We start from the raw sequence: 21849 nt of genomic DNA on the forward strand, positions 1-21849 counted from the left end.
GTGGCTCTGGTTCGCTGTGCAACTCTAAGCAAGGCCTGATGCTGGCTAAGGGGGCAGAGTCTCGGGTAAAAGAGAATAGCAGAGGTGTGGTCTTCGGAGAAGAAATGAGGCAGAGGAAAGGGCTTCATGGGCAGCGGATCCAGGATGGAATTCGTGGCCATGCCCATCGCTCATGTTTTTCCTCCCCCATGTCACCAGCACTGGAGCCAGGTGATGAACTGACCCTTCACTTGACAAATGCCCTGATTATCCTCTCACGCAGGTGTTTGCTTTTCACACTGTACACAACTGGGTTCATCAGGGGCGGGACCAGCAGGTAAATGTAGCCCAGGATAATCTGAAGCAAGTGAGTAGAGCTATTTCCAAATCTGTGTATCAAAGACAGGCCAATGTCTGATATGTAGAAGAGCACGACAGCGCAGAGATGGGAGACACAGGTGTTTAGGGCCCTGAGGCACTCTCTGTGGGATGCGATACTCAGCACTGTTTTGAGGATCATCACATAAGAGAGGAAGATGAGGAACGAGTCCAATCCATCTGTCATGACTTTAACAAACAAGCCATAGATGCTGTTCACTGAGATGTCTGAAAAAGCTGCCTTCATGATGTCCTGGTGCAGGCAGTAGGAATGGGAGAGGACATTGTCTCGACAGTATCGGAACCGTTTCAGGAGAATGGGGAGAGGGAGTATTAGGGCCACCGATCTTACCACAGCCACCAGGCCCATCTTGGCTATTCTCGGAGGAGTTAAGATGGAGGCATATCTCAGTGGGTTACAAATTGCAATGAAGCGGTCAAAGGCCATCAACAAGAGGACAAAGGACTCAATTTTTGAAAGCGAGTGGATGAAGAACATCTGGGCAAAACAGGCCTCGAGGCTGATTCTCCTAGAGTTAAACAAGTATATGCCCAGTGTCGTCGGTATGGTGACAATGGATAAGGCAAGGTCTGTGACGGCCAACATGGAAAGGAAAATGTACATGGGCTCATGGAGGCTTGGATCTGTTTTTATAATGAACAGAATGACTGAATTTCCTACGATTGAAAGAACATACATGAAGCAGAAGGGGATAGAGATCCAGAGGTGGATGTCTTCCAGCCCAGGTATCCCGGTAAGAAGGAACATTACAGAGTTGAATTTAGTGTCATTGACAGCTGACATAATGTACTGGGCAGGTCTGGGGAGTTTTGAACTTTTCTTCCTGAAAAGAGATAGAACAGGAGACTAAGTGATAGTTAGCGAGAAATCTTTCTGCTCTCAGTGCAAGTCAAGAGATTCTCAGGACCTCTAGGGAAAATCAGCAAAAACATTGTCTTGGATTTATGCCCCCAATAGGAAGGTAGGCACTGCTGGACTGGATCAGACCTACAGTCTGCCTAGCCAAGTCTTCAGTAGGCATTATGAGATGCTGCAAAGGAAGGTGGAGGAAGCCCTGCAATAGGGAACTAAGAGATACTCTGATCCCGGGGAAAGTTTCTCCCTGACACCCACTAGTTAGACACATTTTGTCATGTAAGTCAGGAAGATTTAGAGTACTTACATCTGTAGTATGCAAGGTCTTGGAGAAAATTTTGAAGGAGAAGGTAGTTAAGGACTTTGAAGTCAATGGTAAATGGGACAAAATACAACATGGTTTTACAAAAGGTAGATCGTGCCAAACCAACCTGATCTCCTTCTTTGAGAAAGTAACACATTTTTAGACAAAGGAAATGCAGTGGATCTAATTTACCTAGATTTCAGTAAGGTGTTTGATACCGTGCCACATAGGGAATTATTTGTTAAGTTAGATAAGATAGGGATCAATAGGAAACTTGAAAGGTGGATAAGGAATTGGTTAAAGGGGAGACTACAACGGGTCCTACTGAAAGGTGAACTGTCAGGCTGGAGGGAGGTTACCAGTGGAGTTCCTCAAGGATAGGTTTTGGGACCAATCTTATTTAATCTTTTTATTACTGACCTCGGCAAAAAAAGTGGGAGTGTACTAAAAAAGTTTGCGGATGATACAAAGCTGGGAGGTATTGCCAATTTAGAGAAGGACAGGGATATCCTACAGGAGGATCTGGATGACCTTGTAAACTGGAGTAATAGTAATAGGATGAAATTGAATAGTGAGAAGTTTACGGTCATGCATTTAGGGATTAATAACAAGAATTTTCATTGTAAGCTGGAGACGCATCAATTAGAAGTAACGGAGGATGAAAAGGACCTTGGAGTATTGGTTGATCATAGGAGGACTATGAGCCGCCAATGTGATATGGCCGTGAAAAAAGCTCATGCGGTCTTGGGATGCATCAGGACAGGTATTTCCAATAGGGATAAGGAGGTTTTAGTATTTTTATACAAGGCACTGGTGAGACCTCACCTGGAATACTGTGTGCAGTTCTGGTCTCCCATGTTTAAGAAGGATGAATTCAAACTGGAACAGGTACAGAGAAGGGCTCCTAGGATGATCCGAGGAATGGAAAACTTGTCTTATGAAAGGAGACTCAAGGAGCTTGGCTTCTTTCGCCTAACTAAGAGAAGGTTGAAGGGAGATATGATTGCTCTCTATAAATATATCAGAGGGATAAATACTGGAGAGGGAGAGGAATTATTTAAGCTCAGTACCAATGTGGACACAAGAACAAATGGATATAAACTGGCCACCAGGCAGTTTAGACAAAAATTAGACAAAGGTTTCTAACCATCAGAGGAGTAAAGTTTTGGAAGAGCCTTCCAAGGGAAGCAGTGGGGGCAAAAGATCTATCTGGCTTTAAGATTAAACTCGATACATTTATGGAGGAGATGGTATGATGGGATAACGTGGTTTTGGTAATTAAATATTCATGGTAAATAGACCCAATGGCCTGTGATGGGATATTACATTGGGTGGGATCTGAGATACCCAGGAAAGAATTTTCTGTAGAATCTGGCTGGTGAATCTTGCCCATATCCTCAGGGTTTAGCTGATCACCATGTTTGGGGTCGGGAAGGAATTTTCCTCCAGGTCAGATTGGAAGAAGCCCTGGAGGTTTTTCGCCTTCCTCTGTACCATGGGTCACGGGTCACTTGCTGGAGGATTCTCTGCTCCTTGAAGTCTTTAAACCACGATTTGATGACTTCAATAGCTCAGATATAGGTGAGAGGTTTTTTCTGTGGCCTGTGTTCTGCAGGAGGTCAGACTAGATCATCATAATGGTCCCTTCTGACTGAAATATCTATGAATCTAAGACATTTTTTTCAAAAATTCTCAGTACTGTTATAAATGTTAAATGTTCATAATGGGGAGGGGTAACGAGTGGTGTTCCCCAAGGGTCAGTCCTATGACCAATCCTATTCAACTTCTTCAGAAATGATCTGGAGAAAGGGGTAAACAGTGAGGTGGCAAAGTTTGCAGATGATACTAAACTGCTCAAGATAGTTAAGACCAAACCAGACTGTGAAGAACTTCAAAAAGATCTCACAAAACTAAGTGATTGGGCAACAAAACGGCAAATGAAATTTAAGGTGGATAAATGCAAAGTAATGCACACTGGAAAAAAATATCCCCAAGTCCACGCAGTGTGCAGCGGCAGTCAAAAAAAAAAAGCAAACGGGATGTTAGGAATCATTAAAAAAGGGATAGAGAATAAGATGGAGAAAATCTTATTGCCCTTATATAAATCCCGGGTGCACCCACATCTTGAATACTGAGCATAGATATGGTCTCCTCATCTCAAAAAATATATACTGGCATTAGAAAAGGTTCAGAAAAGGGAACTAAAATGATTAGGGGTTTGGAATGGGTCCCATATAAGAAGAGATTAAAGGGGCTAGGCCTGTTCAGCTTGGAAAAGAGGAGACTGTGGAGAAAGTGAAAAAGGAAACGTTATTTACTTGCTCCCATAATATAAGAACAAGGAACCACTAAATGAAATTAATGGGCAGCAGGTTTAAAACAAAGAAAAGGAAGTTCTTCTTCACTAAGTCAACCTGTGGAACTCCTTGCCTGAGGAGATTGTGAATGCTGGGACTATAACAGGGTATAAAAGAGAACTGTATCCATTCATGGAGGATAACTCCATTAATGGCGATTAGCCAGGATGGGTAAGGAATGGTGTCCCTAGCCTCTGTTTGTCAGAGGGTGGAGATGGATGGCAGGAGAGAGATCACTTATCGTTACCTGTTCGGTTCACTCCCTCTGGGGCACCTGGCATTGGCCACTGTTGGTAAACAGGATACTGGGCTGGATGGACCTTTGGTCTGACCTAGTAAGGCCATTCCTATGTTCTTATGTAATTGGATTTCCTGATTACCCATTTAAACATCCCATCCCTCTTTGAAGCCTGAGACGTTCTTGGTCACATTGATATCTTGTGGCTGCGAGTTCCATAGCCTACTTGAGCACTATGTGATTTTACAATTCTGACCTTCATACAGACACTCTTTCTGGCCACACACTTCTGAGTTGGCCCATTGTATCATGATGCCCATAAACACATGGCAAGTGCATGGTGAACACGGTCATTTTATTTATCTGCCCTGCATTGAAGCTATTTATAAACGTGTTATATCATTTATATCATTGCCTCACAGATATACATTTTATTTTCTCCACTCCTGAGACTTCAAATTATTCCACTCTCTCTTTCCAGCACATGGGATAAATTCTTAGTGCCAAGTTCTTAATTCAATAATCGTGACTTCTACTGGGTTGCTCCAGATTTCATGTGTAAATTCAGTCAGAAACAGGCTATGTTAACTTTCCCTTACCTTATGCTCCTGGTGATACCATCTGATCCCCAAGAATTCCCCCTAGGGAAGCTGAAGTGCTTTGCCTGGCCAATGTTAACTGAAGCCTGAGCATACGATCTTCCTCACAGGACCTGCATCCTCTCCCCAGGCACGGGTCTATAGATACTTGGCAAGTTACAAGTTAACACAGGCTGTTACTTCAGCTGGGTGGGAGAGGAATTGGCGTCACAAATGGGTGAATATGCAAACACTACTTTTGCATCAATACTCATTTACACATCTGTAGTTTAGCACACACCTGTCAACCCATTCCTTCCCCTCTGATCTTCTTTCAGGGATGATTTCTCAGCTTACAGTGGGACTTAAAATGTAGGGTTTGTCATCTGGTTTCTTCAGAATCTGAAAAGATAGAAGTGCCTCAGCCTTCATTCAGTCCCTTGTCAGCAAACAAAAGCCGAGTAGCTCCTCTGACCCTGGGTTAATAGCTGACTGATTCTCCTCAGGTTCTCTTCTGTCAGTCTGTAGCCTGTATCCAGAGTGGTAACAACTCTTGGAGTCAGGATAGAAAATATTCATTCCCTGAGCTCTGACTCACTCGTACATCGTAACCCCAGCACTGGTTATTCATCCATGATGAGGGTTTGCAGGAAGTGGATTTCAAAGACAAATGCATGAGTATTCATGGAAATGGAACTTCATTTCCCATGTGAAAGTAGTTAATTGCTCTCGCTTGCACTTTGACTGTCTCTGTCCTGTATTCATAAAATAGGTGGCATCTGGGAACAGCATTGTGACAGACATGGAGCTGAGCTGTCATAATGAATGTGTATGTTAAACCCATTTCTTGGGATGTTTGCTGCAGAGCTATATTGGGTTAACATTTGGGATGTTTTTGTTATGGCTCTGTTGGGTGAAATCAATATGGATCTTCCTAGTTTTCATAGCAGGCTTCTGGAAAACAAGCAAGAAGGGAAGCAATAGCTCAGGAAAAGCCATTGCTCAGCCACCACCCCAGGGAGGACAAGAGACAACACAGAAGCTAGAAGCTGGGAAGAGCCCGTTTCTGAGTTCCAGCCGCATTCCACAGCTTGTTTTGCCAGTTCTGTCAGTCTGTCCAGAGGTGGGGCAGCTGTTGTGAGAATCTCTTCAGTCTGACAGGCACAGACACTGCTGGGAAGTCTGAAGGCCCTCAGCCTGCCTAGGTCCCCGTAAGAGCAGAAGGGCTTGGGGTCAGAGATCTGTACAGATTGCTGTTTTAAAACCCTCTGGTTCTCCCATGTTCCACTTTCTTCCTGCTGTTCGGATTCAACAGTATTTTGGTTCTCGAAGGCTGGCTGGTCACTCGTCTCACCACTGGTCACAGACTCCCAGAGGCGAGAACCACAGACACTAGGACCTGCTCACCAAGCACAGTCGACCCGCAGTGTGTTGTAGCCCAGAGCCTAGTCTGAGGGTGGGAGAATCTTGGGATTCCACCCCATGAGAGGGAAGACTACGAGGCCTGACATCTGGCACTCAAAGACCAGAGCGGGGACAGAGATACTGGTAGCCCTGTAACTCTGAGGGGTAGCTACAGTGTAGAAATGCTGGAGCACTCAGCCAGTGAGGAAATGGAAATATGCCCTACTGCAGCTCTAACCCCAGAGCAACGAAGCTCTGAATTCATGTGTTGCCAATCAAGCCAGAGAATAAAACCTTTGAAAATGCATTTCATGGTTACATTTCTCTGCAAAAGATATATATATCTTTTCTTATAGGTCAAGTATTTGATGTACTGTAATAGGTTTATAGATTTATATTCAAGTAAGTTTGGTTGTAATGCAAGAGACCTACAAGCCATATCCTCTATGTTAAGCTAAGGCAAAGTTAGCATATATATATTAAGACCTTTTACCCAGAAAAGTAAAGTTGACCTATACTTTGTTACCTAAATCGATAAGTACCCACGCTTATGTCTATGACCTTTTATCTAGACCTATAGACAATGGAGAATGGCATAGGGGTTTTTTCAATGTTGTACCCACAGACTTAACAGGTACACCACAAGGAAACTTATGTGCAGATGTACCTGTTATCAATACACACAAACATACAAGCCTATGGGGTAAGAGTACCCTAACATTTTGTTGGGTGAGGAATTAAATTTGGGCATAGGAGGAAGGATTTCCAGCAATTTGCCCAAAAAAGAGGTGTCCCACCTTGACAGAGTACTCCATTTTCTATTCTTACTTATTTAATTTCTACTCTATCTCTCTCTATCTATTCTATCAGTCTACGATGACTGCTACTATTAGTAGGCTCTACTTGTTCTTCTTAAACTTTAAGTTTCAAAGGAAATAGGCGAAGCTTGGTTTCCCTAAGTTTTTATTCTTTATTAGGTTTTGATTTTAAGTTTAAGTTAGTCAAGTAAACCCTAAGTTCGCTTCAATAGCTCGTAGCATTTGTGTCTTCTACGCACTGCATCCCTCACTCAAGAATTGAGAAACCTGAACCGCAAGGCTGTTCCTGTGTCTCTTACCACCAGGTTATCAAGGAAGGCTGTGAGTATATTAAGCAAAGCTTTGTTGCATATAATACTTTATTATCATATGTATCTTTTGAATAGCATTAATGCAATTATAACTTTGAAAATATGAGTATTTTACCATTGACTTACTATTATTGATTTTAAGAAAAAGTCTTTAAGGCAATATCTGTCTCAGTGTGAGCTTCCCGTCATACCCCGAGGGTCCTTTGTAAATTCTGTGGAGCCTGATTTGGGACAAGAACTTTTATCTTCTGATCAAACAGATTGGCAAACCTAAAATCCATACTATTAATATTTGTAATTAATTAGTATTAATATTATTAATCAAATTACATTACATTACATTAAAATTTATGAATTATATTAATATTATTTGTGCACCCTAAATCAGGCTACAAGTGAGATGATTTGGCAACTAGTCACTGGTATTGCGTGGGGCTTCTTCTCACTCAGCCCCTGGCAGAATCATCCCAGAGCACACGGCACCTCTGGAAATGGGACCCCTTGAAAAATCCTGACTTGGGGCATCGGGGTTTGAACACTTTGAAGTTGCTTTCAATTGGAGACTTCTGTGTTGCATGAACAGTCCACCATGAAAAATGGGCAGGTGTAGAGGAGGGGTTCCCAAGCTACCTAGCGCTGCCTGCCCTTCAGCCCCCTTACTGAGTCACCCCGACAGCCCAGAACATCTGCCAATGGAAACAGCTTCCAGCCTTTCCCCTTCACTTCACATTTTAATGATAGTGAAACCTGCCAACGTACCCAGTTCCTGCCCGGCGTGAACCTGCTGTCACCAGAGGTCTTCACCCAAAAGGACACGGAGTCATCGGAGAGGTGGCACAGGCGGCAGGCAGTCTCTGTTCAGACGGGGACGCAGGTGTCTTTATGAAGATGCCGGCACAGTCCCCTGGGGGCCACTTGGCCATCAGGGAATCTCAGATGCTTGGTTTCATGCACATCAGCTTTAACCCCATCATGGCCAATGGCAAACTGCAGGAGGCCAAATCACAGAGGATTTGTGGAGATGCTACCCAACCGGACTGCAGGCCAGCCCTGCTGCAGGCTCTGCTCCTGGACTCTGGGCTTGTCATCACTGTTTATGGTACCAATTACTTACAAGGCTACCTCGAGGGCAGCTGAGCAGTAATGATGATCATAGACTCACAGAACCATAGAAGATTTGGGTTGGAGGGAACCTCTGAAGGTCATCTAGTCCTATCCCCTGCTCAAAGCAAGACCAAAACCTACTAAATCATCCCAGCCAGGGCTTTATTAAGCCAGGCCTTAAAAACTTCCAAGAATGGAGATTCCACCACCTCCCTAGGTAACCCATGCCAGTGCTTCACCTCCCTCCTAGTAAAACAGGATATTATCCAATATCCAACCTAGACCTCCCCCGCTGCAACTTGAGACCATTGCTTCTTGTTCTGTCAATTGCCACCACTGAGAACAGCTGAACTCCATCCTCTTTGGAACCCCCCTTCAGGTAGTTGAAGGCTACTATCAAATCACCCCTCACTCTTCTCTTCTGCAGACTAAATAACCCCAGTTCTTTCAGCCTCTCCTTGTAAGGCATGTGCCCCAACCCCCTAATCATTTTCGTTGCCCTCCGCTGGACTATCTCCAATTTGTTCACATCCCTTCTGTAGTGGGGGGAACCAAAACTGGATGCAATACTCCAGACGTGGCCTGACCAGTGATGAATAGAGAGGAATAATTACGTCCCTCCATCTGCTGGCAAGGCTCCTACTAATACAGCCCGATAGTCCGTTGGCCTTCTTGGCAACAAGGGCACACTGCTGACTCATATGCAGCTTCTCGTCTGCTGTAGCCCCCAGGTCCTTTTCTACAGAACTGCTGCTTAGCCAGTTGGTCCCTAGCCTGTAGCGGTGCATGGGATTCTTCCTTACTAAGTACAGGACTCTGCACTTGTCCTTGTTGAACTTCATCAGTTTCTTTCAGACCAATCCTCCAATTTGTCTAGGTCACTCTGGGCCCTATCCTTACCCTCCAGCGTATCTACCTCTCCCGAAGCTTCTTGTCATCTGCAAACTTGCTGAGAGTGCAATTCATCCCATCATCAAGATCTTTAATAAAGATGTTGAAAAAAACCTGCCCCAGGACCGACTCTTGGGGCATTCCGCTTCCTACTGGCTGCCAACTAGACATCGAGTCGTTGATCACTATCCATTGAGCTGGACAATCTAGCCAACTTTCTATCCACTTTATAGTCCATTCATCCAATCCATACTTCTTTAACTTTCTGACAAGAATTCTGTGGGAGACTGTACCAAAAGCTTTGCTAAAGTCAAGGAATAACACATCCACTGCTTTCCCCATATCCACAGAGCCAGTTATCTCATCCTAGAAGGCAATCAGTTTGGTCTGAATTGACTTGCCCTTGGTGAATCCATGTTGACTATTCCTGATCAGCTTCCTCTCCTACAAGTGCTTCAAAATGGATTCCTACAGGACCTGCTCCATGATTTTGCCAGGGACTGAAGTGATGCTCACCAGTCTGTACTTCCCCGGGTTCTCTTTCTTCTCTTTTTTTAAATACGGCACTATATTTGCCTTTTTCTAATCACCCGGGACCTCCCCCAATCGCCACAAATTTTCAGAGATAATGGTCAATGGCCATTTCATGGGGTCAACAAGCTGGTGGACAAGGGGCATTCAGTGGATATAGTGTCCTGAGTTTTATCAGGGTCCCTCAACAAAGGTTCTTAAGCAAATTAAGATGTCAGGGGATAAGAGGAAAAACAACAAGGAGTCCTTGTGGCACCTTGGAGACTAACAAATTTATTTGGGCATAAGCTTTTATGGGCTAAAACCCACTTCATCAGATTCATGGAGTGAAAAATACAGTAAGCAGAATATATATCAAAACACATGAAAAGATGGGAGTTGCCTTACCAAGTGGGGGGGGTCAGTGCTAATGAGCCAATTCAATTAAGGTGGAAGAGTTCTATTCTCAACAGTTGACAAGAAGGGTGAATACCAAGGGAAGAAAAATGCTAATGAGGCCAGTGGACCCATTTCCAACAGTTGACAAGAAGGAATATTTCTTTGTGTAGGGAATTTCTTCTCATGGATTGGTAACTGGTTAAAAGATAGGAAACAAAGGGTAGGAATAAATAGTCAGTTTCAAAATGGAGAGAGGAAAATAGTGGTGTCCCTTGGGGTGTCTGTCCTTGGACCAGTCCTATTCAATATCTTCAGAAAAGATCTGAAAAAAGGGGTAAAGGGTGAGGTGGTAAAATTTGCAGATGATACCAAGCAGCTCAACATAGTTAAGTCCCAAGCAGAGTACGAAGAACTTCTCAATGATTTCACAAAATTGCATGACTGGGCAACAAAATGGCAGATAATGTTCAATGTTGATAAATGCAAAGTAATGCACACTGGAAAACATATAAGATATTAGAGACTAAATTAGCTGTTACCACTAAAGAAAGAGATCCTGGAGTAATTGTTCCATGAAAACATCCACACAATGTGCAGCAGCAGTCAAACAAAACCATATCAAAATGTTGAGAATCATGAAGAGAAGGAGAGATAATAAGACAGAAAATATAAATCCATGGTATGCCCACATCTTGAATACTGTGTGCCGATGTGTTTACCCTATCTCAAAAAAGATATATTGGAATTGGAAAAGGTTCAGAAAAGGGCTAGAAAAATGATTAGGTGAATGGAACCGCTGCCATGTGAGGAGAGATTAATAAGGTTGGGACTTTTCAGTTGGAAAAGAGATGATTAAGGGGGATATGACAGAGGTCTATAAAATCATGACTGGCAAGGAAAAAGAAGATAAGGAAGTGTTATTTACTCCTTCTCATAACACAAGAAGTGGTTGGCACCAAATGAAATCAATAAGCAGCAGGTTTAAAACAAACAAAAGGAAGTATTTTTTTCACATAACACACAGTCAACCTGTGGAACTCCTTGCCAGACGATGTCGTGAAGGCCAGGACAATAACAGGGTTCAAAAAAGAACTAGATAAATACATGGAGGATAGGTCTATCAATGGATATTGACCAGGATTGGTAGGGATGGTGTTCCTAGCCTCCTTTTGCCAGAACCTGGGAATTGGGAGACAGGAGATGGTTGATGATCACTTGATGATTAATCACTTGATGATTATCTGTTCCATGCACCGCTACAGGCTGGGGACCAACTGGCTAAGCATCAGTTCTGCAGAAAAGGATCTGGGGATTACAGTGGACGAGAAGCTGGATATGAGTCAACATTGTGCCCTTGTAGCCAAGAAGGCCAACGGACTATTGGGCTTTATTAGTCGGAGCATTGCGAGGAGATCGAGGGAAGTAATTATTCCCCTCTATTCAGCACTAGTGAGACCACACCTGGAGTATTGCCTCCAGTTTTGGTCCCCCCACTACAGAAGGGAAGTGGACAAATTGGAGAGTGTCCAGAGGAGGGCAATGAAAATGATTAGGGGGCTGGGGCACATGACTTAGGAGGAGAGGCTGAGAGAACTGGGGTTATTTAGTAGGCAGAATAGAAGAGTGAGGGGGGATATGATAGCAGCCTTCAACTACCTGAAGGGGGGTTCTAAAGAGGATGGAGCTTGGTTGTTCTCAGTGGTGGCAGCTGACAAAATAAGAAGCAATGGTCTCAAGTTGCAGTGGGGGAGGTCTAAGTTGAATATTAGGAAACTAATATTCTGCGGAAAAGGACCTAGGGGTGACAGTGGACGAGAAGCTGGATATGAGTCAGTAGTGTGCCCTTGTTGCCAAGAAGGCCAATGGCATTTTGGGATGTATAAGTAGGGGCATAGCGAGCAGATCGAGGGACGTGATCGTTCCCCTCTATTCGACATTGGAGAGGCCTCATCTGGAGTACTGTGTCCAGTTTTGGGCCCCACACTACAAGAAGGATGTGGAAAAATTGGAGAGAGTCCAGCGAAGGGCAACAAAAATGATTAGGGGACTGGAACACATGAGTTATGAGGAGAGGCTGAGGGAGCTGGGATTGTTTAGCCTGCAGAAGAGAAGAATGAGGGGGGATTTGATAGCTGCTTTCAATTACCTGAAAGGGGGTTCCAAAGAGGATGGCTCTAGACTGTTCTCAATGGTAGCAGATGACAGAACGAGGAGTAATCATCTCAAGTTGCAGTGGGGGAGGTTTAGATTGGATATTAGGAAAAACTTTTTCACTAAGAGGGTGGTGAAATACTGGAATGCGTTACCTAGGGAGGTGGTAGAATCTCCTTCCTTAGAGGTTTTTAAGGTCAGGCTTGACAAAGCCCTGGCTGGGATGATTTAACTGGGAATTGGTCCTGCTTCGAGCAGGGGGTTGGACTAGATGACCTTCTGGGGTCCCTTCCAACCCTGATATTCTATGATTCTATGAAACACTATTTCACTAGGAGGGAGCTGAAGCACTGGCATGGGTTACTTAGGGAGGTGGTGGAATCTCCATCCTTGGAGGTTTTTAAGGCCTGGCTTGACAAAGCCCTGGCTGGGATGATTTAATTGGTGTTGGTCCTGCTTTGAGCAGGTGATTGGACAAGACAACCTCCTGAGTCTCTTCCAACCTTAATATTCTATGATTCTATGATCATTCTAGTAAATTGGTGAGGCATGATTTCCCTTTACTAAAACTATGTTTACTTTTCCTCCCCAAATTATATTCACCTAAATGTCTGACAATTTTGTTCTTTACTACATTTTCAACCAGTTTGCCCACTTCTGAAACTAGTCTTACCAGCTTGTAATTGCTTAGATCACCCCTGCAGCCCTTTTTAAGAATTGGCATCAAAATTAGCTACCCTCCAGTCTCTTGGTACAGAAGCTAAGTGATAGGTTCCAAACCATAGTTAGTAGTTCTGCAATATCACACTTGAGTGTGTGGTAGGGTGCCCATTGGTCCCGTTTTGGCTTGTACGGTCCCTTAGTTAAGTCCTGTCACAGCTGACCTGACATTTTTTTTCCAAAAGAGGCTTTTGTCCCGTATGCTCTTGCTGACTTCGTAAGTGCTAACTGGAGAAACGTCTGTTCCTGTCAAAACGGTGGGGAGCAGAGGAATGTTCGGTGGAGACGAATTGAGATGCCAGCTCCCCGTATGGGGTAGGCAGAGCTGGAGGCAGGGAGGCAGGTTCCAGCCACAGGAGACAGCCTTGCACAGGAGGGGACAGGGGTGGCCTCTGGCGAGCAGCTGGGTGTCTCCTGTTTTCTCTTTGGAAATATGGTAACCCTAAAGGACTGCCCAATGTGGGAGTGCTGCCACCCAGGGGTGTGGTCCTGTACCACAAGGGGGAGAGGCTGATGCTGGGCTGGAAAACAGACACCGTAAATAACTGAGATTCAAACTGAAATGTTCCCCTTTCACCCATTTATTCAGGAGGAGATGTCATAGGAAAAGGATCATTTTTCTCTGAAAGCTCAGCTGCCATGATGCTGCCCAGCTGCAGCTTCCTGGAACCCCAAAAGAAATTGGAGGCTTTTCATCTGCCTGGTCCTTATAACATCAATGACGGTTGCATTGACAGAGTCTTGGGCTGCACTCTGGGTATGGAAATGTCAAAACCTCCTGACCAGTCTATGGCTGGGGTATTGTTCCCCTCAGCTACTCTCCCCAGCCCTCCCATCTCTGTGCAGTCCCCTCCACCCTGTACCATACCCCTTCAGCAGATCCTGTGTCAGTGGCTGCTGTGACAGGCCTGGTAGCAGATCTCTGATGAACATGTGCTAGCAGGGAGCTGGAGAGGGTCCTAGAGCAGTAACTACAGGGGCTGTGAGTGCTTGCTGGACCCAGACTAGAAGGAGGCTGGTCTGTAAAAGAGAACTTATTGGAACTGCTAAGGTTTTTGTCTGTATTCTGTTTGATTTTACACAGACTTGCCTATTATTTATTTATTTATTTTTTTGCTTGGTAATTCACTTTGTTCTGTCTGTTACTTCTTGGAATCACTTACATCCTACTTCCTGTATTTAATAAAATCACTTTTTACTTATTAATTAACCCAGAGTATGTATTAATACCTGTGGGGGCAGAGAGGGGGGGAAGCAAACAGCTGTGCATATCTCTCTATCAGTGTTTTAGAGGGCGAACAATTTATGAGTTTACCCTGTATGAGCTTTATACAGGGTAAAACGGATTTGTTTAGGGTTTGGTCCCCATTGGAACTTGGGCATCTGAATGGTAAAGGCAGGATCATTTCTGTAAGGTGCTTTCAGTTAAGCCTACAGCTTTTAGGGGATGTAGTTCAGACCTGGGTCTGGGCGTACAGCAGGCTAGCGGGTTTCGCTCAAACCATGCAGGGCACTGAAGTCCTCAGCTGCCAGGGTAGGAAAACAGGAGCAGAAGTCGTCTTGGCACATCAGGTGGCAGCTCTCAGGGGGTTTCTGTGATCCAACCCGCCACAGGAGGCATTTCTATGTGCTCCCCTGCCCCACAGACCCACTCCCCCGCTCCCCTCCAGGGGCACACAGAGATTTCCAGCAGCCGCACAGCAGGCCAGGGTGTAACGATGTTGCCTCTGCCAGGACACAACTGAGAGTGTCAATTCGGGACAAATTGCTTCGAGCAGGGCAGTCACAGCTCAAAGCTGGGGGTCCTTTACATCTCAGGCATGCCAAACCAGCAAACAGAGAGGACTTTGGTTTTACCCCACTGGGTAACCACAAGTCACACAAGCAATTCCCTTAGACACTCCAGTTTCCCAGTATCATCACCGGTGCCACTTATTATGGGGGTGAATGGTTATGAAACCCAATGCCCCCGTAAAAGAAAAAAGGTTCCCCTGATCCCAAAGGAACAAGCCCCAGACCCAGGTCAATATACAAGTCAGATCTTACCCACAAACCACGCTGTTGCCAATCCTTTAGAATCTAAAACCTATAGATTTATTCATAAAAAAAAAAAATTTCATAGATAAGAGCTAAAATTGGTTAAATGGAATCAATTGCATACAGGTCTTGGTTCAGGCTTGTAGCAGTGATGGAATAAACTGCAGGTTCAAAACAAGTCTCTGGAGTCCATCCACAGCTGGGATGGGTCATTCAGTCCATTCTTCAGAGCTTCAGTTTGTAGCACAGTTCCTCCAGAGGCAAGAAGCAGGATTGAAGACAAAATGGAGGAATTTCCAGGGCCTTTTATATTCTCTGCCATGTAGAAGGACACCCCTTTGTTCTTACTGTGGAAATCACAGCAGCAAGATGGAGTTTGGAGTCACATGTCCATGCATGACTCAGTTCTTTGCAGGCCAATGCCATTGTTTACATGACAGTTTGAACGTTCCCAGCAAAACTCAGATGTGCTTTGGAGTCCCTCAAAGTCCATTGTGAGTTAAGTGTTTCTTGATTGGGCACTTAATCTGCAGAGTCCCTTCTCAAGAAGCAGACCAAATGCTTCACTTATGCGACACATTGAGATACAAGTACAAAGCCAATATTCATAACTTCAACTACAAAATGATACACACATACAGATAGCATAATCCTAACCAGCAAATCATAACCTTTTCATAGACCCCTCATATGTCAACTTTTGTACAATATTTGCTACAAATATATAACAGTGATTGTAACAATGATCTATATGGTCACAATTTATGTCAATAATATCATACAGGGCGATGGTGGCTCCCTCCCCACTCTGCCTCCCTCCCTCTACCCCATTCCCAGAAGTGGCGGGCATGTCCCTCCAGCCCCTGCGGGAGGTGTCACTCTGTGCTGCCCTCACCCCGAGCGCAATCTCCACAGCTCCTCTTGGTCTGGAACATCTGCCAGTGGGAGCTACTGGGGTGGTGCCTGCCGCCAACCACCCCGCCCCCCACCACTCCCCCTAGAAGCTGCTGCCAGAGGGGTGTAAATGCCAGTCACTTTGGGAGCCACGCCACCCTAGGTAAGTGCCATGCCCCTGACCCCCTCCTGCACTGGAAGGCCCTGGCCCAGCCCAGAACCCACACCCGTCACCCAAACGTCCTCTCAGAGCCTGACCTCTTCATGGCCTCCCATTCCCCAACCCCCTGCCCCAGCCCAGAACCCACACCTAAACTTTCTCCCAGAACCCGACCCCCCACACCCCCTCCCATACCCCAACCCTCTGCCCCAGGCCAAAGCCTGCACTATGCACTGAAACGTCCTCCCAGAACCTGAACCCCCTTCCCCAGCCCAGAAACTGCACCCAATCTTCTTCCCAGAACCTGATTCCTCACACAACCTCCTATACCCCAAAACCCTGCCCCAGGCCAGAACCTGCACCCCGCACCCAAACGATCTCCCGGAGCCCGACCCCCAAACCCCCTCCCACACCCCAACCCCCTGCCCCAGGCCAGAGCCTGCACCCTGCACCCACACCCCCTCCCACACCCCAACCCCCTGCCCCAGGCCAGAGCAAGCACCCTGCACCCGCACCCCCTCCCACACACCCCAACCCCCTGCACCAATCAAGGTACCTCACTTTATTTTCATTTACTTCCTATTACTTATAATAGAGGAGGAGGAGGAAGGAAAACTGAATGAAAAATGGGAGGGGCAGATAAGAGAGAATGTTCTTTTCTTGGCTGGGTCCCAAAGGGGGGGACCCAAAGATAAAGCGACGCATGGGGGGCCCCACTAACTCTATGTCCCCCACTGGTAACGACAAGCCCAGATTCCAGGAATAGGGCCTTTGACAGGGCTGGAGCTGCCGTCCAGTTGGGCAGCATCACCGGGCGTCCCCTGTGAATTGGCCTCCGGCAGTTTGCCATTGGTCACGCCAGGGGTTAAAGCTGGTGCGTACAAAGCCAGGCAGCTGACATTCCCTGATGGCCAAGAGGCCCCCGAGGGACTGTGCCGGCAGGCTTCATAAAGACAGTTGCCTCCCAATCTGAACAGAGACTGCCTGCTGCTGATGCAAACGCTCCGATGACTCCTTGTCCTTTAGAGTGAAGACCTCGGGTGTCAGCGGCTCCCCTTCTAGCAGGAATTGGGTATGTTGGCAGGTTTCACTGTCTTTAAAACGTGAAGTGGAGGGGAAAGGCTGGAAGCTGTTTCCATTGGCAGATGTTCTGTGCAGTGGCAGAGGACACAGCTGGGCTGTCGGGTGACTCAGTGAGGGGTTTGGAAGACAGGCAGCGTTAGGCAGCTTGGGAACCGTGCTCCACGGTGGGCTGTTCAAGCTACACAGAAATCTGACATTCAAAGTGAGCTCAGGCTATGACAATTCCCATGCCCTGCATCAGGATTTCTCAAGGGGTCCTATTTCTAGAGGTGCCGTGTGCTCTGGGCCCAATCCTGCCTGGGCCTGAGTGAGAAGAAATCCCATGGATTATCAGTGACTAGTTCCCAAATCACCTCAGGTTTATTTGCTCCTGGAATTATATTCAACAAATGCATTTTGAAAGGTTTTATTGTCTGGCTCAATTGTGAACACAGGAATTCAGAGCTGCGTTGCTCTGTGGTAACAGGTCCTGGTAACTGACCAGAAGCTGTTTCTATCACTTACATTCAGGGTCATGTAGACAATCCCAATGCAAATCTCTGTTTCAGCAGTAGAGAGCTGAGGTGCAGGAAAGAGAAGTGTTATAGAGGTTGTATGAAATTTACAAATATCACCTCTTACATGAGCATGGAAGAAGTAACTTGGACACTCGACTGGATATTAGGAGAATCCTCGTGTTTACACACGTCACCCATGTCTGACGCCAACCCCTCCCCCATCCAGCTGAAGGAACTGTCCATGTTAGCTTATAACTTGCCATATAACTACAATCCCTTGCACGGGGAGAGGATGCAGTGCCTATGAGGATGAAGAGAAGGCTGTAGGATGATCCACATCTCTGGATTCAGGCAACACTATTCAGGCAAAGCATTTCTCTTGGAGGGATTCTTGGGGCTCAGATTGTATCACGGGGAGCATTTGTTAAGGGAAAGTTAATAGATCCCAGTTCTGATCAAATTTACTCATTTAAATCTAGAGTTATGCAGTTGAAGTCTTTATTATTGAATTAAGACCTGGCACTAAGAATTTATCCCATGTACCTTAAGAGACAGTGGCATAATTTGGACTCTCAGGAGGTAAAAAAATTATATATAATGTAAACCTTCTGCCAATCAGAGTTGGCAGCAACAAGGGCCGGGGTCAGTATCTAGGGGTTCCATTCCAATGACACAATGCAAAACCGGCTCGAGCCCCCACCCAGTGACCTGGGACAAATATATACCACACCCCTGGGCGCCTCCAAGAGGCAATACTTCCCCTCTCGCAAGCACAGAGTCTGAGTGTATCAAAAAGCCTTTTAATAACAGAGAGAAATAGAGTGGTATTATGTTGGGCAAAAACCACCAAAAGGATTCGTAACACAACCCATGAGCAAAAAACCCACCCCAAGCAAATTGGGGCATGTCCTTTCCCTTTGGTTCTTGAGTCCAGCAACCCAAAATCACCCAAAGTCCCAAAAGTCCAAGAACCCAAAAGTCTCTGTCCCTGGTCAGGGCAGCCCCAGAGTTCGAAAGTTTATCTGCAGAGTTTTACCTCCCAACCTGGGTGGAGACGTGGGTGGGAGGGGGGGTTAAAGGGCACCTTAAGTAGTCCAAAGCTGATTGCCCCACCTCTCCATGGGACTCTGCTCTGCCAGCCACCCCCATGAGCTGCTCCAGGCATCCAACAAACTGCTCTGCTCCACTAGCCGCTCTGCTCTGCTCGCCGTCACGCAAACTGCTTTGCAATAGATTTTTGGGCTCCCCCACTACTTAACGCAACACTCAGTGATTTCAGCTATTAGTAACTTTAGCTCTTTTGTGATTTCAGCTTGTAGTAGGGGAACCCCAGTGCTCGTGCACTATTATCCCAAAGCAAATTCAGCTTAAGAGCCTGTACCTAAATCCCTAATAGAATCATAATTAGCTCTGAAAACCTACAGTAGAGAGAAAAGGAAGCACAATCAGCAAGTGATACCCTCACTAGGGAGCCCACACCAACAAGCATTAATACCTGTCCCCATCCTCTCTCTAGTCACTGGGTTTTGGAACCCATGACCCTTGTCTAGCAAGTGCTGCTTAGTTGATGATGAGTCCCTCCATCATAACAAAAGGCCAAGTACAGTTCCACTGTCGTTGATTCATATAATCAGGATAATAACAGTTTATTCCTGCCCCAATAACAGAGAAACTGGGGCTCTTAGAGTAGACAAAGTGACCACTAGGCAGGGTGGGTGTGCCTATGCAAATGAGATCAGCCCTTGAAGTTCTTTTCCACAACACACCATGACTCGCCACCAGATGTCAGGGTAAAGCTCATCCTGACTCTGCTTACATATATATATATATATATATATATATAATGAGGCAATGAAACATGTTTATGAATGGCTTCTATGCAGGGCAGATAAATACAATGACCATTTTCACCATGCACTTGCCATGTGTTTACACACATGTCATGATACAATGGGCCATACTCAGAAGTTAAGAGCCAGAAAGGGCATCTGTGCGAAGGTCAAAATTGTAAAATAACAGTGTTCAAGTAGGCTGCGGAACTCAAAGCCACAAGATATCAGTGGGGCCAAGAGCTTAGACCCTTTCAAAGAGTGACTGGGTGTGTATATGGGTAACTAGAATATACAATTCCAGTATTGAGGATTGTTTTAAAAAGTTTTGGAAGGGCCCACAAACTTCTTGATTTATACCAGAAAATACGTCTTACTTGTGGGTGTCGAGGGAAACTTTTCCTGGGAGCAGGTCATCTCATAGCTCCATATTATAGGGCTTCTTCCACCTTCCACTGAAGCATTGAGAACTGGTCACTGGATACTGAGCTAGATGGACTGCAGGTCCAGTCTGGCAGAGCCAATCTTCTTATCCGTGGCGTAAATCCAAGACTATGTTTTTGCTGATCTTCCTTGAGCTCCAGGGAGTCTCTAGAATTGCACAGAGAGCAGAATGATATCTCATTAAATATCACCTTGTCACCTGTTCTTTTTCCTTTCAGGAAGGAAAGTCCAAAACTCTTGGGACCTCCCGTGTACATTATGTCAGCTGTCAATGACACCAAACTCAACTCTGCAATGTTCCTTCTCACCGGGATACCTGGGCAGGAAGAGGTCCATCTCTGGATCGCTATCCCCTTCTGCTTCATTTATGTTTTTTCAATATTGGGAAATTCAACCATTCTGTTCATTATAAAAACAGATCCAAGCCTCCATGAGCCCATGTACATTTTACTTTCCATGTTGGCCATCACAGATCTTGGGTTATTGATATCCACCATACCGACAATACTGGGTATATATTTGTTTAACTCTAGGGAGATCAGCCTCGATGCCTGTTTTGCCCAGCTGTTCTTCATCCACTCATTTGCAATCATTGAATCCTCCATACTCTTGCTGATGGCATTTGACCGCTTTGTCGCAATCTCTAACCCACTGAGATATGCTTCCATCTTAACCCTGCCGAGAATATTCAAAATGGGACTGGTATGTGTGCTAAGAGGGATGGCCGTATCATTCCCATTCCCCTTTCTCCTGAAACGGTTCCAATACTGTCGAGTCAATGTCCTCTCCCATTCCTACTGCCTGCACCAGGATGTCATGAAGCTGGCTTGTTCGGATATCACAGTCAACTACATCTATGGCTTGTTTCTTACCATTTCCATGGATGGGTTAGATTCACTGCTCATCTTCCTCTCTTATCTGATGATCCTCAAAACGGTGCTGAGTGTTGCATCCCACACGGAGGGCTTCAGGGCCCTGAACACCTGCGTCTCCCACCTCTGTGCCGTCCTTCTCTTCTACACACCAGATATCGGCTTGTCTTTGACACACAGATTGGGGAAGGGCTCTTCTCCCTTACTACAGATTGTCCTGGGCTACATCTACCTACTCATCCCGCCCCTGATGAACCCAATCGTGTACAGTGTGAAAAGCAGACACTTTCGTGGGAGGATAATCAGGGTGTTCGTCAAGTGAAAGGTCAATGCTGGCTCTCATGCTGCTGACCTGGGAGATGAGAAACATGGGCCACCTATTCCTTGCTGGACCCTTACATCTGAGAAGACATGAGCTACTGATCTCCAGTCTGTAGAGAGAGGTTCAGATAGTGTTTAAGGTCTGGAGCAATGGGAGAGGGGCTGGTGAGGGAGGAGAGCTCACTGGGGGATGGAGAACAAGACAGTCAGCAACATTTAAAAAGGGCTTGTCTACACTACCAAGTTTTGTGAATGAAACTTATGTTGACCCGAAAACAATCGACAAAAGCAAAGTCGCCAAAGCGAGTCTACATTTGCCCCCTCTGTCAACAGATTGTGTCCACATTCGGGGCACCATTATCGACAGAGTGAACGATGCATTGTGACTATGTATCCCAGAGTGCCTGGTGGCACCATTCTGACTTTGCACTCTATAATGCTTTCTGGAAATATGCTCATGAATGTAAATATGACATAACTGGAATATGTTTGATTCTACGTATGCATGTAACATATCCGTGTAAAGGTTCTGATCTACTGAATATATTCATCCTATTTGTATGCATGTGTCATTATTGTGTTTGAAGTTATGAATAGTGGCTGTGTACTTGTTTGATTTTAAGTAGCCTTCATAAGGCATTTGGTCAGCTTCTTAAGAAAGGAATTTGCAAGAGCCCAAACAAGAAACACTTA

General features: G+C 45.5%; 2 protein-coding genes across 2 annotated transcripts; one reads left to right on the top strand and one right to left on the bottom strand.

The window, feature by feature from the left end:
* Nucleotides 1-226: 226 nt before the first annotated feature.
* Nucleotides 227-16918, bottom strand: LOC140897174 (olfactory receptor 51G2-like). Its single transcript, XM_073309598.1, has 2 exons — nt 16893-16918; nt 227-1124 (listed from the first exon to the last, which is right to left on the bottom strand). Exons 1-2 carry the CDS (start codon nt 16916-16918, stop codon nt 227-229), a joined length of 924 nt encoding a protein of 307 aa, XP_073165699.1.
* A 3303-nt stretch (nt 16919-20221) lies between these two features.
* Nucleotides 20222-21157, top strand: LOC140897265 (olfactory receptor 51G2-like). Its single transcript, XM_073309694.2, has one exon. It carries the CDS (start codon nt 20222-20224, stop codon nt 21155-21157), a length of 936 nt encoding a protein of 311 aa, XP_073165795.1.
* Nucleotides 21158-21849: the final 692 nt, after the last annotated feature.

Source organism: Lepidochelys kempii, chromosome 1 (genome assembly GCF_965140285.1).
Source record: "Lepidochelys kempii isolate rLepKem1 chromosome 1, rLepKem1.hap1, whole genome shotgun sequence".
Taxonomy (NCBI): Eukaryota; Metazoa; Chordata; order Testudines; family Cheloniidae; genus Lepidochelys; species Lepidochelys kempii.

What these genes read in the sequence shown, in the direction of transcription:
- LOC140897174 (XM_073309598.1), bottom strand. Translation starts at nt 16,918, where the DNA reads ATGCTGCCCAACTGGACGGCAGCTCC. An exon ending in CCCAACTGGACGGCAGCTCC is followed by an intron (nt 1,125 to 16,892) that starts AGCCCTGTCAAA and finishes CAACTCTGTAAT; the next exon opens with GTTCCTTCTTACCGGGATAC.
- LOC140897265 (XM_073309694.2), top strand. Translation starts at nt 20,222, where the DNA reads ATGTCAGCTGTCAATGACACCAAACTCAACTCTGCAATGTTCCTTCTC.